General features: G+C 42.3%; 1 protein-coding gene across 1 annotated transcript; it reads right to left on the bottom strand.

The window, feature by feature from the left end:
- Positions 1-903: 903 nt before the first annotated feature.
- LOC115202928 (cytochrome b-c1 complex subunit Rieske, mitochondrial) lies at positions 904-9,120 on the bottom strand. Its single transcript, XM_029767104.1, has 2 exons — positions 8,839-9,120; positions 904-2,205 (listed from the first exon to the last, which is right to left on the bottom strand). The coding sequence occupies exons 1-2, from the start codon at positions 9,047-9,049 to the stop codon at positions 1,595-1,597; spliced, it is 822 nt and encodes a 273-aa protein (XP_029622964.1). The 5' UTR covers positions 9,050-9,120; the 3' UTR covers positions 904-1,594.
- Positions 9,121-16,717: the final 7,597 nt, after the last annotated feature.

Below are 16,717 nucleotides of genomic sequence, written 5' to 3' on the forward strand. Positions count from 1 at the left end.
AAAATAAGGCATTGGTTAGAGGCCTCTACATATATAATGATGTGAAAGGCTTGTCAAAAAGCTGTCCCCAACAACGTGGCTGCTTTAGAGAGCACAACATCCAGCAACATTACTCATTTGGCATTCTGGAAATTTGCTATAGCCTTCTCCCTGACATAAGTTTAACCAATCAGCAGTATGAATGCCAGTGGGGAATTCTGTGTCAACGTCACACCCAAAACCTGTTTCATCGGACAATGCAAAAACAAAATGTACAATAGATGGCAATTTACAACCAATATCAAGTGTAGTTATTGGAGTCTTTGTGGAATTCCAAGGGGGACATTTCTTCAAGGTTGAACCGAAACAGTAACAGGTCACGTCAATCCTATTTAATGTACACGGATTGCAAGGAATCCATCTGGATAAAATAAATACGCACACAGGCAGTTATGCATAGCTTGTCTCTGTGGCCCCGGAGAGAGGAAGACATCAAGCACTTTATTATTAGCTGGTTATTAGTCAATGAAGCGTGGGAATGCCAGGCGGGTTGGGCAGCCATTTCTCTCCTAATCACCAGAGCTCGCAGTCAAGACCACCTCAGACACCAGGCCTCTCTTCATACCAGACTATGACACACCTTGAGCGGTTATCCTTATCTATAACTAGCCGACGTCAACCAGTCATTTATAAGAACTAAACCGGACCGTAGTTTTGACTTATATGTCAAATCAAACGAGGGTCCATGTTATTAACCCAGCCTGATAGCTAAATGAAATGTACTCGCAAATCTGACGTTTGCTTTAGCAGGTGCATCGGAAATGTTCAAATGCCATTCAGACTAGAGAGAGGCAAGCTGCTGCTGTGTAGTGCACTTGCAACCCAGTCTGAGCTGCAAGCTGTAAATAGCACACAAAAGGAATATGATTTTCTGTGAAACATTTATTAGCTTAACATGAGTATACATTTTTACATAACTCTGTAGGCAGCTCAATAATAGAAAAATAGAAATGTGACTGTTCTGTTGCTTTAGCATTGATTTAAACACTCAATGCCTTTGTCAGCCCACACTGACCCCTTTCCTTTCTTGTATACAATGTGTAATGTTAATCTATGTGACGGCGACCGAAGCAAAACAGGGATATCGATAGGAAGAAAATATACAACCTCTCCCAATATTACCATTAAACAACTTTACCTAGCACTCTAAATCGTCCCAACAAAATCTGAGACAAAACCTTTCCTGTATCTCTCTGAAACTGAACATAAAGCCATCATTCATGACATTAACCCTTGAGAATCACCTTCGGACACAATTGTAGGTAACTGTCTGTAAGCAAGTGTATGTTTTTGAGTCAATCCCCTTGTACCTGCACTATTAAAACATCATTACTATTAGGCGAAATAAACCCCATCATTCATTTACAACCCAGGTCGTATTTTGGTACAGTATTAGATTTAGCGGAGATTGAAAACCTCTTATTTATTTCCCAATCAGATAAAATGTACATTTATTACTTACAATATACCACCCTGAAACAGAGTTTGTGCCTGCTAATGGATGGAATAATGAGTCAGACAGAAACATACTGATCTGTGATCTCAGTCCAATAATTTAGCCTACAATTACTGTGTCCTCATCTGGGAACTCATAGTAGGGCACCTCCAGGTTGAGTGGGGCTGGGCCTTTCCTGATGCGGCCCGAGGCATCGTAGTGAGATCCATGGCAGGGGCAGTAGTATCCGCCATAGTCACCGGCATTGGCGATGGGTACACAGCCCAGGTGGGTGCACACGCCGATGACAATGATCCATTTTGGGTTGGCGACGCGGTCCTTGTCGTGCTGGGGGTCACGTAGCTCAGCCATATCCACAGCTTCCTCGGCGGCGATCTCTTTCTCAGACCGGTGGCGGATGAACAGAGGCTTGCCCCTCCACTTGAAGGTCATATTCTTGCCCTCTGGGATCTCTCCCAGCTTGACCTCGATCTTGGACATGGCCAGGACATCAGCTGAGGCACTCATGGAAGAGATAAACTGTGTGGCCACGGTCTTGGCTGTGTAGACACCCACCACAGCTGTGGCCCCGGTGACAAGGTAGGAGAAGGTTTTTCTGGACTCGCTGCTCTCCTGAGAAGATTTATTGGGGTCAAGCAACTCAGGCCGGCGGTAATCAGAGAAATCTGGCACCTTAATGTCAGTGTGAGCGAAGCGGACTGCAGCTTTTGCTGAAAAATTAAAAAAAGTTGTCCATTAGATAAACAATCAAAACAGTACTAAGAGATAGACAATGGCATGTGATAGGAAAGTACCAGAGGGCACATTATAGCAGCAGATGCATCCAAGTCAATAGCTAATTAGATTGTTCAAAAGTCAAGTTTAAATCCTCAATAAAGTAGCTAGCTAGCAAGCTTTCTAAGTTAGCTAGCCCATTAGCCGGGGCCTATTCAATATGTCTTGCAACGAAAACGGTTTAAAACCTGTTTGGGCTAGGGGGCAGTATTGAGAATTTTGGAAAAAATATGTGCCCATTTTTAACTGCCTCCTACACCAACTCAGAAGCTAGAATATGCATATTATTGTTCAGGCTTGGATAGAAAACACCCTAAAGTTTCTAAAACTGTTTGAATGGTGTCTGTGAGTATAACAGAACTCCTATGGCAGGCAAAAACCTGACAAGGTTTCATGCAGGAAGTGGCCTGTCTGACAAGGAGTCGTGCGTCTTGCATCTGTTTATTGAAAAGTAAGGATCTTAGCTGTAACGTGACAATTCCCAGGGCTCCAATAGGCTCGCAGAACCCGGGAAATACCTGAAGGTTGACGAGGTGGCCTCTGGCTGAAACAGATTATCGCCTTTGGTAAGTGGCCGATCAGAGGACCATTGAATGAGGCGCGTGCACGATTCGCCCCCGTGGAGAAATTTTATTCGGGTGTTTAGGCTCATTGCAGATTCCCGGTCGGAATATTATCGCTTTTCTACGAGATAAATGGCATAAAAATTGGTTTTAAACAGCGGTTGACATGCTTCGAAGTACGGTAATGGAATATTTAGACATTTTTTGTCACGCCATGCGCCATGCTCGTGACCGTGATGTAGCATTCTGATAGTGTCTAGAACTCACGAACAAAACGTCGCTGTTTGGATATAACGATGGATTATTTGGGACCAGACCTACATTTGTTATTGAAGTAGAAGTCCTGGCAGTGCATTCTGACGAAGAACAAGAAAGGTAAGAACATTTTTCTTATAGGAAATGTGATTTTGGTGAAGGCTGAACTGGGTGGGTGTCTAAATAGCTAGCCCGTGATGCCGGGCTATGTACTTAGAATATTGCAAAATGTGCTTCATCCGAAAAGCTATTTTAAAATCGGACATATCGAGTGCATAGAGGAGTTCTGTATCTATAATTCTTAAAATAATTGTTATGCTTTTTGTGAACGTTTATCATGAGTAATTTAGCAAACTGTTAGTAAATTCCCCGGAAGTTTTCGGTGGGAATGCTTTTTCTGAACGTCACATGCTAATGTAAAAAGCTGGTTTTTGATATAAATATGAACTTGATTGAACAGACATGCATGTATTGTATAACATAATGTCCTAGGTGTCATCGGATGAAGATCATAAAAGGTTAGTGCTGCATTTAGCTGTGGTTTGGGTTTATGTGACATGATATGCTAGCTTAAAAAATGGGTGTCTGATTATTTCTGGCTGGGCACTCTCCTGACATAATCTAATGTTTTGCTTTCGTTGTAAAGCCTTTTTGAAATCGGACAGTGTGGTTAGATTAACGAGATTCTTGTCTTTAAATAGCTGTAAAATAGTCATATGTTTGAGAAATTGAAGTAATAGTATTTCAAACGATTCAAAAATCGCGCCACTGGATTGAAGTGGCTGTTACGTAGGTGGGACGAAATCGTCCCACATGCGCCAGAGAGGTTAAGAACCAAACAGAGCAAACGTAACGAAAAGGGACCTTCCTGAATTTGCCCAATAGAAACGTTGCAAAACGTTTTGCAACAGACTAAACATTTTACAACAAAATGCATGTAATGAATACACCTTTGGCCTACATGTAGTTAGCCACCAACTCCCTAGCTAAAATGTAAGGTTAAACTGGTGACCAACAAAGCACTCCTCACTCTATCCAGCAGATTCCAACTCTACCATTACACTTGTTTACACTGAGCTGCATTGGGGTCAGATTGCAATCATGGTTACATTAAGACACTGGAAACGGTGTTAGGAAAATCAAATCAAATCACATGTTCTGCCCCTGAACAGGCAGTTAACCCACTGTTCCTAGGCCGTCATTGAAAATAAGAATTTGTTCTTAACTGACTTGCCTAGTTAAATAAAGGTAAAATAAAAAATGTATTGATCACATACACATGGTTAGCAGATGTTAACGTGAGTGTAGCGAAATGCTTGTGCTTCTAGTTACGACTATGCAGTAATATCTAATAGAGGTCGACCGATTATGATTTTTCAACGCCGATACCGATTATTGGGGGCCGAAAAAAGCCGCTACCGATTAATCAGCCGATTTGTTTTTGTTTGTAATAATGCAATTACAACAATACTGAATGAACACTTATTTTAACTTAATATAATACATCAATAAAATCAATTTAGCCTCAAATAAATAATGAAACATGTTCAATTTGGTTTAAATAATGCAAAAACAGTGTTGGAGAAGAAAGTAAAAGTGCAATATGTGCCATGTAAAAAAGCTAACGTTTAAGTTCCTTGCTCAGAACATGAGAACATATGAAAGCTGGTGGTTCCTTTTAACATGAGTCTTCAATATTCCCAGGTAAGAAGTTTTAGGTTGTAGTTATTATAGGAATTATAGGACTATTTCTCTGTCTACGATTTGTATTTCATATACCTTTGACTATTGGATGTTCTTATAGGCACTTTAGTATTGCCAGTGTAACAGTATAGCTTCCGTCCCTCTCCTAGCTCCTACCTGGGCTCAAACCAGGAACACATCGACAACAGCCACCCTCGAAGCAGCGTTACCCATAAAGAGCAAGGGAAACAACTACTCCAAGTCTCAGAGCGAGTGACGTTTGAAACGCTATTAGAGCGCACCCGCTAACTAGCTAGCCATTTCACATCGGTTACACCAGCCTAATCTTGGGAGTTGACAGGCTTGAAGTCATAAACAGCGCAATGCATTGGCGAAGGGCTGCTGGCAAAACGCACAAAAGTGCTGTTTTGAATGAATGCTTACGAGCCCGCTGGTGCCTACCATCGCTCAGTCAGACTGCTCTATCAAATCATAGACTTAATTATAACATAACACACAGAAACACGAGCCTTAGGTCATTAATATGGTCGAATCCGGAAACTATCACGTTTATTCTTTCAGTGAAATACGGAACCTTTCCGTATTTTATCTAACGGGTGGCATCCATAAGTCTAAATATTCCTGTTACATTACACAACCTTCAATGTTATGTCATAATTACGTAAAATTCTGGCAAATTAGTTCGCAACGAGCCAGGCGGCCCAAACTGTTGCATATACCCCGACTCTGCGTGCAATGAACGGAAGAGAAGTGACACAATTTCACCAGGTTAATATTGCCTGCTAACCTGAATTTCTTTTAGCCAAATATGCCAGTTTAAAAATATATACTTCTGTGTATTGATTTTAAGAAAGGCATTGATGTTTATGGTTAGGTACAGTCGCGCAACGATTGTGCTTTTTTTCGCAAATGCGCTTTTGTTAAATCATTCCCCGTTCGGCGAAGTTGGCTGTCTTTGTTAGGAAGAAATAGTCTTTACAGTTCGCAACGAGCCAGGCGGCCCAAACTGCTGCATATACCCTGACTCTGTTGCAGAGGTGACACATTTTCCCTAGTTAAAAGAAATTCATGTTAGCAGGCAATATTAACTAAATATGCAGGTTTAAAAATATATACTTGTGTATTGATTTTAAGAAAGATGTTGATGTTTATGGTTAGGTAGAAGTTGGAGCAATGACCGTCCTTTTTCGCGAATGCGCACCGCATCGATTATATGCAACGCAGGACAGGCTAGATAAACTAGTAATATCATCAACCATGTGTAGTTAACCAGTGATTATGATTGATTGATTGTTTTTATAAGATAAGTTTAATACTAGCTAGCAACTTACCTTGGCTTCTTACTGCATTCGCGTAACAGGCAGGCTCCTCGTGGAGTGCAATGAAAAGCAGGTGGTTAGAGCGTTGGACTAGTTAACCGTAAGGTTGCAAGATTGAATCCCCAAGCTGACAAGGTAAAAATCTGTTGTTCTGCCCCTGAACAAGGCAGTTAAACCCACCGTTCCTAGGCCTTCATTGAAAATAAGAATGTGTTCTTAACTGACTTGCCTAGCTAAAAAATATTTATATATATATAAAAAAATAATAATAATAATAATAATAATAATAATAAAAGTAAAAAAAAAAACGGCAAATCGGTGGCCAAAAATACAGATAACCGATTGTTATGAAAACTTGAAATCGGCCCTAATTAAATCGGTCGACCTCTAATATCTAACAAGTAAACTAACTAATTTACAACTACCTTAAAACACACAAATGTAAAGGGATAAATAACACAAATGTAAAGGGATAAGAATATGTACATATAAATATATGGATGAGCGATGGCGTGCGGCATAGGCAAGATGCAGTAGATGGTGTAGAATACAGTATTTACATATGAGATGAGTAATGTAGGATATGTAAATATTTTTAAGTGCCGTTATTTAAAGTGACTAGTGATCCCTCAAATGTAAACATGATTAAAGTGACACCTTCATTAAGTCTGTTTATTTAAGTGGCCAGAGATTTGAATCTGTATGTTGACAGCAACCTCTCCATGTTAGTGATGGCTGTTTAACAGTCCGACGGCATTGAGATAGAGGCTGTTTTTCAGTCTCTTGGTCCCCGCTGTGATGCACCTGTACTGACCTCGCCTTCTGGATGATAGTGGGGTGAACGGGTGGTTGTTGTACCTGATGATCTTTTTGGCCTTCCTGTGTCATCGGGTGGTGTAGGTGTCCTGGAGGGCAGGTAGTTCGCCCCCAGTGATGCGTTGTGCAGACCGCACTATCCTCTGGAGAGCCTTGCGGTTGAGGGCAGTGCAATTGCTGTACCAGGTGGTGATACAACCCGACAGGATGCTCTCTATTGTGCATCTGTAAAAGTGTTTTAGATGACAGGCCTGATGCGCCTTCTTCACCATGCTGTCTGTGTGGACCATTTCAGTTTGTCCGTGATGTGTACGCCAAGGAACTTACAACTTTCCACCTTCTCCACTACTGTCCCGTTGATGTAGATGGGGGGGTGCTCCCTCTGCTGTTTCCTGAAGTCCACGATCATCTCCTTTGTTTTGTTGACGTTGAGTGAGAGGTTATTTTCCTGACACCACACACCGAGGGCCCTCACCTCCTCCCTGTAGGCTGTCTTGTCATTGTTGGTAATCAGGCCTACCACTGTATTATCGTCTGCAAACTTGATGATTGAGTTGGTAGCGTGCGTGGCCACGCAGTCATGGGTGAACAGGGAGTACAGGAGAGGGCTGAGAACGCACCTTTGTGGGGCCCCAGTGTTGAGGATCAGCGGGGTGGAGATGTTGTTTCCTACCTTCACCACCTGGGGGTGTTCTACCTCAACGCATGGATGGAATATGCCACTGTACTCAATTTTACCTTACTCCACACTGATACATCGAGAAGACCGAAATACTGTTTCGTCCTCATGCTAGCTAGCAGTAGCCATTATGGAATGGCAAATCACTTTGAACAACAAAATAAGCTGTTTGTAATGGCTGTGTCAACCAAACTGGCTGCAGTGGCTACTGCTAGCTAGCATGAGGATGAAAAGGGCAGTTTTCTGGGAAAACAAGCAATATTTCAATCTTCTCGATCTATCAGTGTGGATTAAGGTACAATTTGGAGTGCAGTTGCATATCCCATCCCTGCATAGAGGTAAGCTTTCTAACCAATATCTCACGCCAGTGCCATGGTGCCTTAATATATCCATCATTGCGTTCTGACCCCCAGTGCAGCTCAGTGTAAACAAGCTTAATGGTAGTGTCAGAATCTGCTGGCTAGCATCTCTAAGACCCACCTGAATGGGTTATGTAATGTTATCTTAACTAGAACTATAAAAATTCGACATTACTACATCAGTAAAGGTAGCACTAGCAGCTAGCTAGCTATTTAGTTTGCTAACCAGGTTGTGACTCCACACTGCAGTCAGTTTCTAAACCCAAAGGCGCAACATCGCTAGACTTCGTGGAAAGCTTGCAAAACAGACCAAGCAGACCAGGCCATGCGCTAGTTAACATCGACACGGCATCACCTACAAGCATGATCTGGGATTTTTATTGGAGAAGCAGTTTCTGCCCATCTTCATACTGTACGGTCTTTGCTGCAGTGCTAACCTTGTGCCACCATACTGCAGTGCTGCTCCTGCAAGTTACATCCTAGCCTCGTTCATCATGGACACCCCACATACTTACCTAGCAAGCAAACGAAATACTTGTTCAAATATTATTAGAACCAATCGATATGTGAAATGAATTGTACTTCTACCCAACACTTTCTTGGGGGGGTTCTAAGCGTTTGGTCCCGACCTCGCAGTCAGCTACCTTAGTTCGCTACTTGGCTGGCTACTAGGCCGCGTCTAGCTAATGAACACTAGGCTAATTTATTAAACAACCCTCTCAGATTCTACAGCATACACACTGGACTTTGGTAAACTACAACAGCAAGTCCTAACATCTTATGTCAATGACTCTTCCACAAGTAAAACAAATAACCCGATTATTAACGTTAGCCATTCCATGCTGTTAGCTAGCTTGCTTGCTTAACTACTTACCATTTATGCTAACTGATACTGCCGGCCCAGTCTTGGGGCTCTGACCGTTCAGGGACTCGCGGGTTAGGAAAGGTTTCTTCGTGTCTACCAACACTTTCTCTCCCTTTACAACCACCCCTGGAATAAGTGCTTTTAGTGGTCCAGCAACTGCATAGTTCGTTGCCTGCAAGTATGGGGAAAATGCCCCCGAACGAGCGACAAGGGACATCATCTTTTAAGCGAGATAGGCTCCTTGCAATGCTAGCTAACTACGACCTGGATTGTGCAAGGGGCGCAAGCGCTGTCAGACGTAAGCACGCAACACGTCAAGTTACGAAAAGACGTCTGTCAGAAGGGTTACCTTTTTTACTGTGATGAAATTAATTCATGAGTAAACTAGGTAGTTAGCTAGCTTCATTGTTAATTGCAATGATTGAGTCCAAAATGTAAACATAGCTGGCAACATGACTTTGTAAGCTTTGGCTGTTATGTTGCTAGGTAAAAACTCTTGTGTGTGTTAGTCCCATTTTGTTTCTGTAGGCTGATGCAGAGTCAGAGAAGAAAAGGTGAAACTGTATATATACACCAACATCGTTGGCTGAAGTTATTGGAGAGATGTGCTGTGCATGATACCGTAAGTAAACGTTTTAGCAGAGATGAATAAGGCCTGGAATGCTATACATTTTCTTCCAAGGGAATGGACAAAATGTGAAAGAAAGATGTTTGGCAAGCTGCAATCCTTTAGCGAATCATGCAGTGTCACTTTTAATTCTAAATTGCTGATGCATAACTAGCCTAAGATGTACTGTTAAGGAGCGTCAGCACTGTTGTACACATTAGCCGCGCCGTCTTTAATGCTTCAATTAAGAACCCAAGAGCTAATGCATAACTGAACGGCACCGGAGTCCAATGAAGGGGCGATTTTTTTTGAAACCATCAACAATGAACTGAAGGCCTTTGAGGGTTCCAAACTGTCATTGGTCAAAGATAATGAGAATGCTCAATTAGTCTGATGTTCAATTAAGTCTAATGTTAGCTCAGCATCAGTTTTTTTCACCCCGATTTCGATCTTGTCTCATCGCTGCAACTCCCCAAATTCAAGAAAGTGTACAGAATTGTATAGAGCCCTTATTGCATGGAACTTCCTTCCATCTCATATTGCTCAAATAAACAGCAAACCTGGTTTCACAAAACAGATAAAGCAACACCTCGCGGCACAACTCCTCTCCCCTATTTGACCTAGATAGTTTGTGTGTATGCATTGATATGTAGGCTACGTATGCCTTTTTAAAAAATGTATGTAGTTCTGTCCTTGAGCTGTTCTTGTCTGTCGATGTTCTGTATTAGGTTTCATGTTTTGTGTGGACCCCAGGAAGAGTAGCTGCTGCTTTTGCAATAGCTAATGGGGATCCTAATCAAATAACAAATACCCAACGGGCTCTGGAGGCGAAACTCAAGTCACGTGTCCTCCGAAACACGCTTCTTAATATCCGCTCGCTTAACTTGGAAGCCAGCCGCACCAATGTGTCGGAGGAAACACCGTTCACTTGACGACTGAGGTCAGCCTGCAGGCGCCCAGCCCGCCACAAGGATTCGCTAGAGCGCGATGAGCCAAGTAAAGCCCCCCCCCGGGCCAATTGTGCACCGCCCTATGGGACTCCCGATCACGGTTGGTTGTGATACAGCCCGGGATCGAACCCGGGTCTGTAGTGACGTTTCTAGCACTGCAATGCCCCAGGGGTCCCCTAACCAAAGATAGCATAATGTAATGACTCTCTTGCCTCTCTCAGTTTAGCCCTGATGTATCGCCATCAGAGATTGGCATCTGTCCAGTACCACAGTGCACAGCTGAAGCACGAGCAAGAACTGGTTGATATGAAGGGACAGGTGGAGAGAACCGGGCCACTAATGACAAAAGCAGGAAATGAAAACATTCTGCTAGCCGATGAACTGTGTTTGAAAACTGAACAATTAAAAGTAATTGCAAAAACTTATGACGATGAACGAGCACAAACTCTTCAACAAAATCATTTTCTACAGGAACAACTCGATCTAACCAGAACTAAATACGATGAAGTCCACGCCAAACTAGATAAATCTGTCGAGCTATCTACAAACAGGAGCATGCAACTTGTTAACATGCATGCAGTTTTGATGAACGTTACTCAAAACAATAATGTTCGAGTCCAAATGCTGCAGACCAAAGACGATCAGTTAATGAACACAATGACCAAGTTGGATGACAAATCAGCAGAACTCATTGAAGTCGCTGACCAAATGAATGATGAGAGAACTCAGGTGATGAAGATGGAAATATTGATTTCTAAGCAAGCGGAGGAAATCTCAGAACTGAGTCTCTCGCTCCGTACTCAAAACCTCTACCTGCAAACTATGATAGATAAAACTCACATGTCTAAATTCAGTACTCTAAGTGCCCAAGTGGACTCTGCTATGCAGCAGAATACTTCCCTTAGGTACCATCTGCAGGAATTCCAGAAAAGTCCCGCGCTACAGTGTGAATACCCAACCAAGCAACTGGAGCATTGAGAGATGATGACACAACAAAGGTTTCTGCCACGAAACCACGAGACCAATACCCACCGAGGTCGAAATAACTGGAGAGTACGTCACTATTCGAAACGACTACCACTCCAATCGACCTCTTTTCACCATGAACAGAAATGACACATCACGTCATTGCGAACAACCACTCCACTTTGTGGGGAATATGACCACAAAACGCAACTCAAACAGCCCGTAAACAGGCCTGGAGGACTGCTTAACTTGTGAAGCGCTAATTGATTTGGGCTCGACAATATCACTCGTCTCTCAAACATTATTCAATGATCTCAAAAGAGCTTTGAAGCCAACTAAACGTTGGTTAAAAAAGGAACGATGCAACTCTACACTTCGAGGTTTCAATCAGACTACCTCGCCTCTCACATTGAGAGTCATGCTGAAACTACACTTCCAGGACGTATCGCTTGTTCACCCTGTGTATGTTTACAAGCCTAGAATCTGAACCACTGCTACTCGGAACAGATTTAAAGGATTGTTTGGATTGGAAAACCAACCAAGTATGGTCACAGGCCACAGTGCCATCTCCACTGACCACACGGTCTTCTCCTAACGCTAGCTGCAATGCAGTCATCCACGAGGGGTATCTGTCGACAGCACCCCTTGGGTGAAAGACGTTTGGAAACCTCTTGGTGCAGAATCCAACCCAAGGAGATATTACAATATCTCGTCACATTCAATCAGCAAACCCGATTGACCCTTATTTTCATGATTTCGAGCCAGCAGTCTCTGTGAATGAGCAACTTCCCTCCTCCTTGGAGTCGTGCAATACTGTAGCTGAGATCTCTTGTACTTCAGACACTTCCGCAAGCCCTGCGGCCGTCACAGGAATAAAAGCATTGAGTGTACCCTGCTTCCGATTTATACATTTTCCTCTTTGCGGGGGACTAAAACCCCTTACAATGACACCAGTGGCATCAGTCACATATTTCGCAGACAGATATCCTTGTCTCATTTCCCAGGTACTGGATAGGTTGCCACACGTGGACACTGTAGTGACTGATAGTCCTCGACAGCCTCTGAGTGTTTTGAAGCACAAACACCAGGAGATTTGTTTGAAAGGTTACAGCCAATCTAATAACAACGCGGCTGCTGACAACTCGTACAAAGGGTCCGACCTTTTCGTGTGTGCCTCGGATAACAACATCATCCTCCGGTGGGGGTGGGATAGTAGCCCAAAACCATGAAGAGCATTTTCGAGGCCGGAGGGGGGTTGAGACTACATGCATCACTGTACGAGGCCGCCAGAGCAGAAAACGAATCTAGCTGTGAACTTCCCTATGAGAACAGAGAGGAGCGGACAGGCCCCTCGATGGATAACCTTAGAATACATCTAAGATATCACTGAGGTGTACCACACTGGTCGTAAAATATGTCCAGTGGGCTTTCCACCTCCAAAACAAATGGCAACAATAATCATTCCTTGCCATGTGTAGTTTCAACTACAATGCAACTAGTAAAACGCTCTAATCATGTGTTCTGGTAGGATAACATTTCATAATAAATCGGTAGGATAACTGGTCCCCTTGAGTACCAGGACCAATGCCAGGACAGTTAGTCCAGCTACAATCAGTAAGAAGGTTAGAGACCTCACAAGTCAAATTGCTATTGATAACAGCGACAGAGGAGTTTATAGTCACTCAGATTGCAACATGTGGAAGGGAATCTCCAAAACACTCTTCTGATGGTTAACACACATGCCTCTAATAAATAGAATCCTCCATTCAGTAGGAAAGTTATTAGAAGTCATGAACCATGATCACGCCGCGTACGACTGGTTCAGTGCTTAGAGAGTACTTCCGTCGTGAGGTTAGCTCCTCAGTGGATAACATAGCTATGAAATAGACTCTTTCATACCTATCACCACTACAATGGTGTAAGACACAGTGACTTGTAGTAAAACTACAACAGGTCCCCTTAAAACCTGTTACGGCTAGACGTTCCGCTAGCGGTGAAATTGCAGAGCACGAAATTGAAGAGCGTGAAATCCAAATTAAATTCTTAGAAATATTTAACTTTCATAAAATCACAAGTGCAAAACACAAAAATAAAGCTAAACTTCTTGTTAATCCAGCCACCATGTCAGATTTCAAAAAGGCTTTACGGCGAAAGCAAACCATGCGATTATCTGAGGACAGCGCCCCATCATACAAACACATGAAAATCATATTTCAACCAAGCAGGTGCGAAACAAAAGTTTGAAATAACGATATAATTCATGCCTTACTTTGAAGATCTTCTGTTGGCACTCCAATATGTCCCAGAAACATCACAAATGATCATTTTGTTCAATAAATTCCTTCTTTATATCCCCAAAATGTCCATTTATTTGGCGTGTTTGATTCAGAAATACACCGGTTCCTAATCACCCAACATGACTACAAATGATCTAATAAGTTACCTGTAAACTTGGTCCAAACATTTCAAACAACTTTCCTAATCCAACTTTAGGTATCCTAAAACGTAAATAATCGCTAAAATTTAAGACGGAATATACTGTGTTCAATAGTGGATATAATCAATGTTGAGCGAGCTCCAGGTCGGGCGCACCAAACAAAAGAGTCCACTTGGCTTGACACTCAGACTGAACAGCCCTACTTCTTCATTTCTCAAAGGAAAAACATCAACCAATTTCTAAAGACTGACATCTAGTGGAAGCCATAGGAACTGCAACCAGGTGCCTCAAATCTAGTTTCCCATAGAAAACACAGTGACCTCAATTTTCTTTTTCCTGGATGGTTTGTCCTTGGGGTTTCGCCTGCCAAATAAGTTATGTTATACTCACAGACATTATCTTAACAGTTTTAGAAACTTTAGAGTGTTTTCTATCCAAATCTACCAATTATATGCATATCCTAGCTTCTGGGCCTGAGTAGCAGGCAGTTTACTTTGGGCACGCTTTTCATCCGGACGTGAAAATACTGCCCCCTATCCCAAATAGGTTTAACATACAGTTGAAGTCGGAAGTTTACGTACACCTTAGCTAAATACATTTAAACTCAGTTTTTCACAATTCCTGACATTTTAATCCTAGTTAAAATTCCCTGTCTTAGGTCAGTTAGGATTACCACTTTATTTTAAGAATGTGAAATGTCAGAATAATAGTAGAGAGAATGATTTATTTTAGCTTTTATTCCTAGTGGGTCAGAAGTTTACATACACTCAATTAGTATTTGGTAGCGTTGCTTTTAAATTGTTTAACTTGGGTCAAACGTTTTGGGTAGCCTTCCACAAGCTTCTCACAATAAGTTGGGTGAATTCTGGCCCATTCCTCCTGACAGAGCTTGTGTAACTGAGTCAGGTTTGTAGGCCTTCTTGCTCGCACAGGATTTTTCAGTTCTGCCCACACATTTTCTATAGGGTTGAGGTCAGGGCTTTGTGATGGCCACTTCAATACCTTGACTTTGTTGTCCTTAAGCCATTTTGCCACATCTTTGGAAGTATGATTGGGGTCATTGTCCATTTGGAAGACCCATTTGAGACCAAGCTTTAACTTCCTGACTGTTGTCTTGAGATGTTGCTTCAATATATCCACATAATTTTCTTCCCTCATGATGCCATCTATTTTGTGAAGTGCAAAAGTCCCACCTGCAGCAAAGCACCCCCACATCATGATGCTGCCACCCCCGTACTTCACGGTTGGGATGGTGTTCTTCGGCTTGTAAGCATCCCCCTTTTTCCTCCAAACATAAGGATGGTCATTATAGCCAAACAGTTATATTTTTGTTTCATCAGACCAGAGGACATTTCTCCAAAAAGTACGATCTTTGTCCCCATGTGCAGTTGCAAACCGCAGTCGGGCTTTTTTTATGGGGGTTTTGGAGCAGTGGCTTCTTCCTTGCTGAGCGGCCTTTCAGGTTATGTCGATAAGACTTGTTTTACTGTGGCTATAGATACCTTTGTACCGGTTTCCTCCAGCATCTTCACAAGGTCCTTTGCTGTTGTTCTGGGATTGATTTGCACTTTTCGCACCAAAGTACGTTCATCTCAAGGAGACAGAACGTGTCTCCTTCCTGAGCGGTATGGCGCCTGCGTGGTCCCATGGTGTTTATACTTGCGTACTATTGTTTGTACAGATGAATGTGGTACCTTCAGGAGTTTGGAACCAGACTTGTGGAGGTCTACAATTCTTTTTCTGAGGTCTTGGCTGATTTCTTTTGATTTTCCCATGATGTCAAGCAAAGAGGCACTGAGTTTGAGTTAGTCCTTGAAATACATCCACAGGTACACCTCCAATTGACTGAAATGATGTCAATTAACCTATCAGAAGCTTCTAAAACCATGACATAATTTTCTGGAATTTTCCAAGCTGTTTAAATGCACAATCAACTTAGTTTATGTAAACTTCTGACCCACTGGAATTGTGATTAAGTGAAATAATCGTTCTGTAAACAATTGTTGGAAAAATTACTTGTGTCATATACAAATTAGATGTCCTAACTGACTTGCCAAAACTATAGTTTGTTAACAAGAAATTTGTGGAGTGGTAGAAAAACGACTTTTAATTACTCTAACCTAAGTGTATGTAATCATCCGAGTTCAACTGGATGTCTTGAGGTCGGCATCAATTCTTACTGACCTCCAGGCATTGAATTGGAAATAGACTCATTCTGAACAGGTTGCAGCCTAACATGATACCTAGTTTTCTTTTCCTTGACATGTGCACTTGTTTAAGCATAAACGCACACATACAACGAAACATTTAATGATGATTTATGCTAGGACCGCTGAAGGGTACGAGCAAAATACCAGCCTTGGTAAAGTTAAAAATTTACCCTGAGGCCTTTGGCTCTACAGCTACCGTACTCACCAGTTTTTCCCCAGCGGTCCATAGGTCATCCCTGCAGACTGTCCGAAGCTGGTGCCTTACAGCTGTAGACTTATCATGTAGTTATCAACTTAGGATAGTGCCCTCAGCAACACACCGTGAATTAGGAACGCCCTAGATATGACATCAGTCAATGCCATGGTAGGGTCATTTTGCCAAGACCTTGGACGTATATAGAATACAGTTCAATTAGATGAGTAAGGTGTGATAACTATATTTTGTATATCTTTTGTTTATGCTTTTATTCATTTTTGTTTCATTTTCTTTGACATTTAGGAAGTGATAGAACCATAAACAATTTTCCCATACAACCATGAGTTAGTGCCACAACTCCGCTCATTTGGGGAAGAAATGTAATTATGTATTTCGAGAGTGTGTGTGCGTTGTTAACATCTGCCTAAGTTACTGCCCAGATCTACCAGCCTGGACGACCAGACAACGGGTCCAGAATGGCGATCCCCAACCCGGACATCCACTGCCCATTCTTGTGGTGGA

The sequence above is a fragment of the Salmo trutta genome, chromosome 12, assembly GCF_901001165.1.
Source record: "Salmo trutta chromosome 12, fSalTru1.1, whole genome shotgun sequence".
NCBI lineage: Eukaryota > Metazoa > Chordata > Actinopteri > Salmoniformes > Salmonidae > Salmo > Salmo trutta.

Excerpts from the sequence above, each read along its gene's own strand:
- LOC115202928 (XM_029767104.1), bottom strand. The coding sequence starts at position 9,049 with ATGATGTCCCTTGTCGCTCGTTCGGGGGCATTTTCCCCATACTTGCAG. Across the intron at positions 2,206-8,838 it reads AGTATCAGTTAGCATAAATG|CAAAAGCTGCAGTCCGCTTC; the intron begins GTAAGTAGTTAA and ends TTAATTTTTCAG.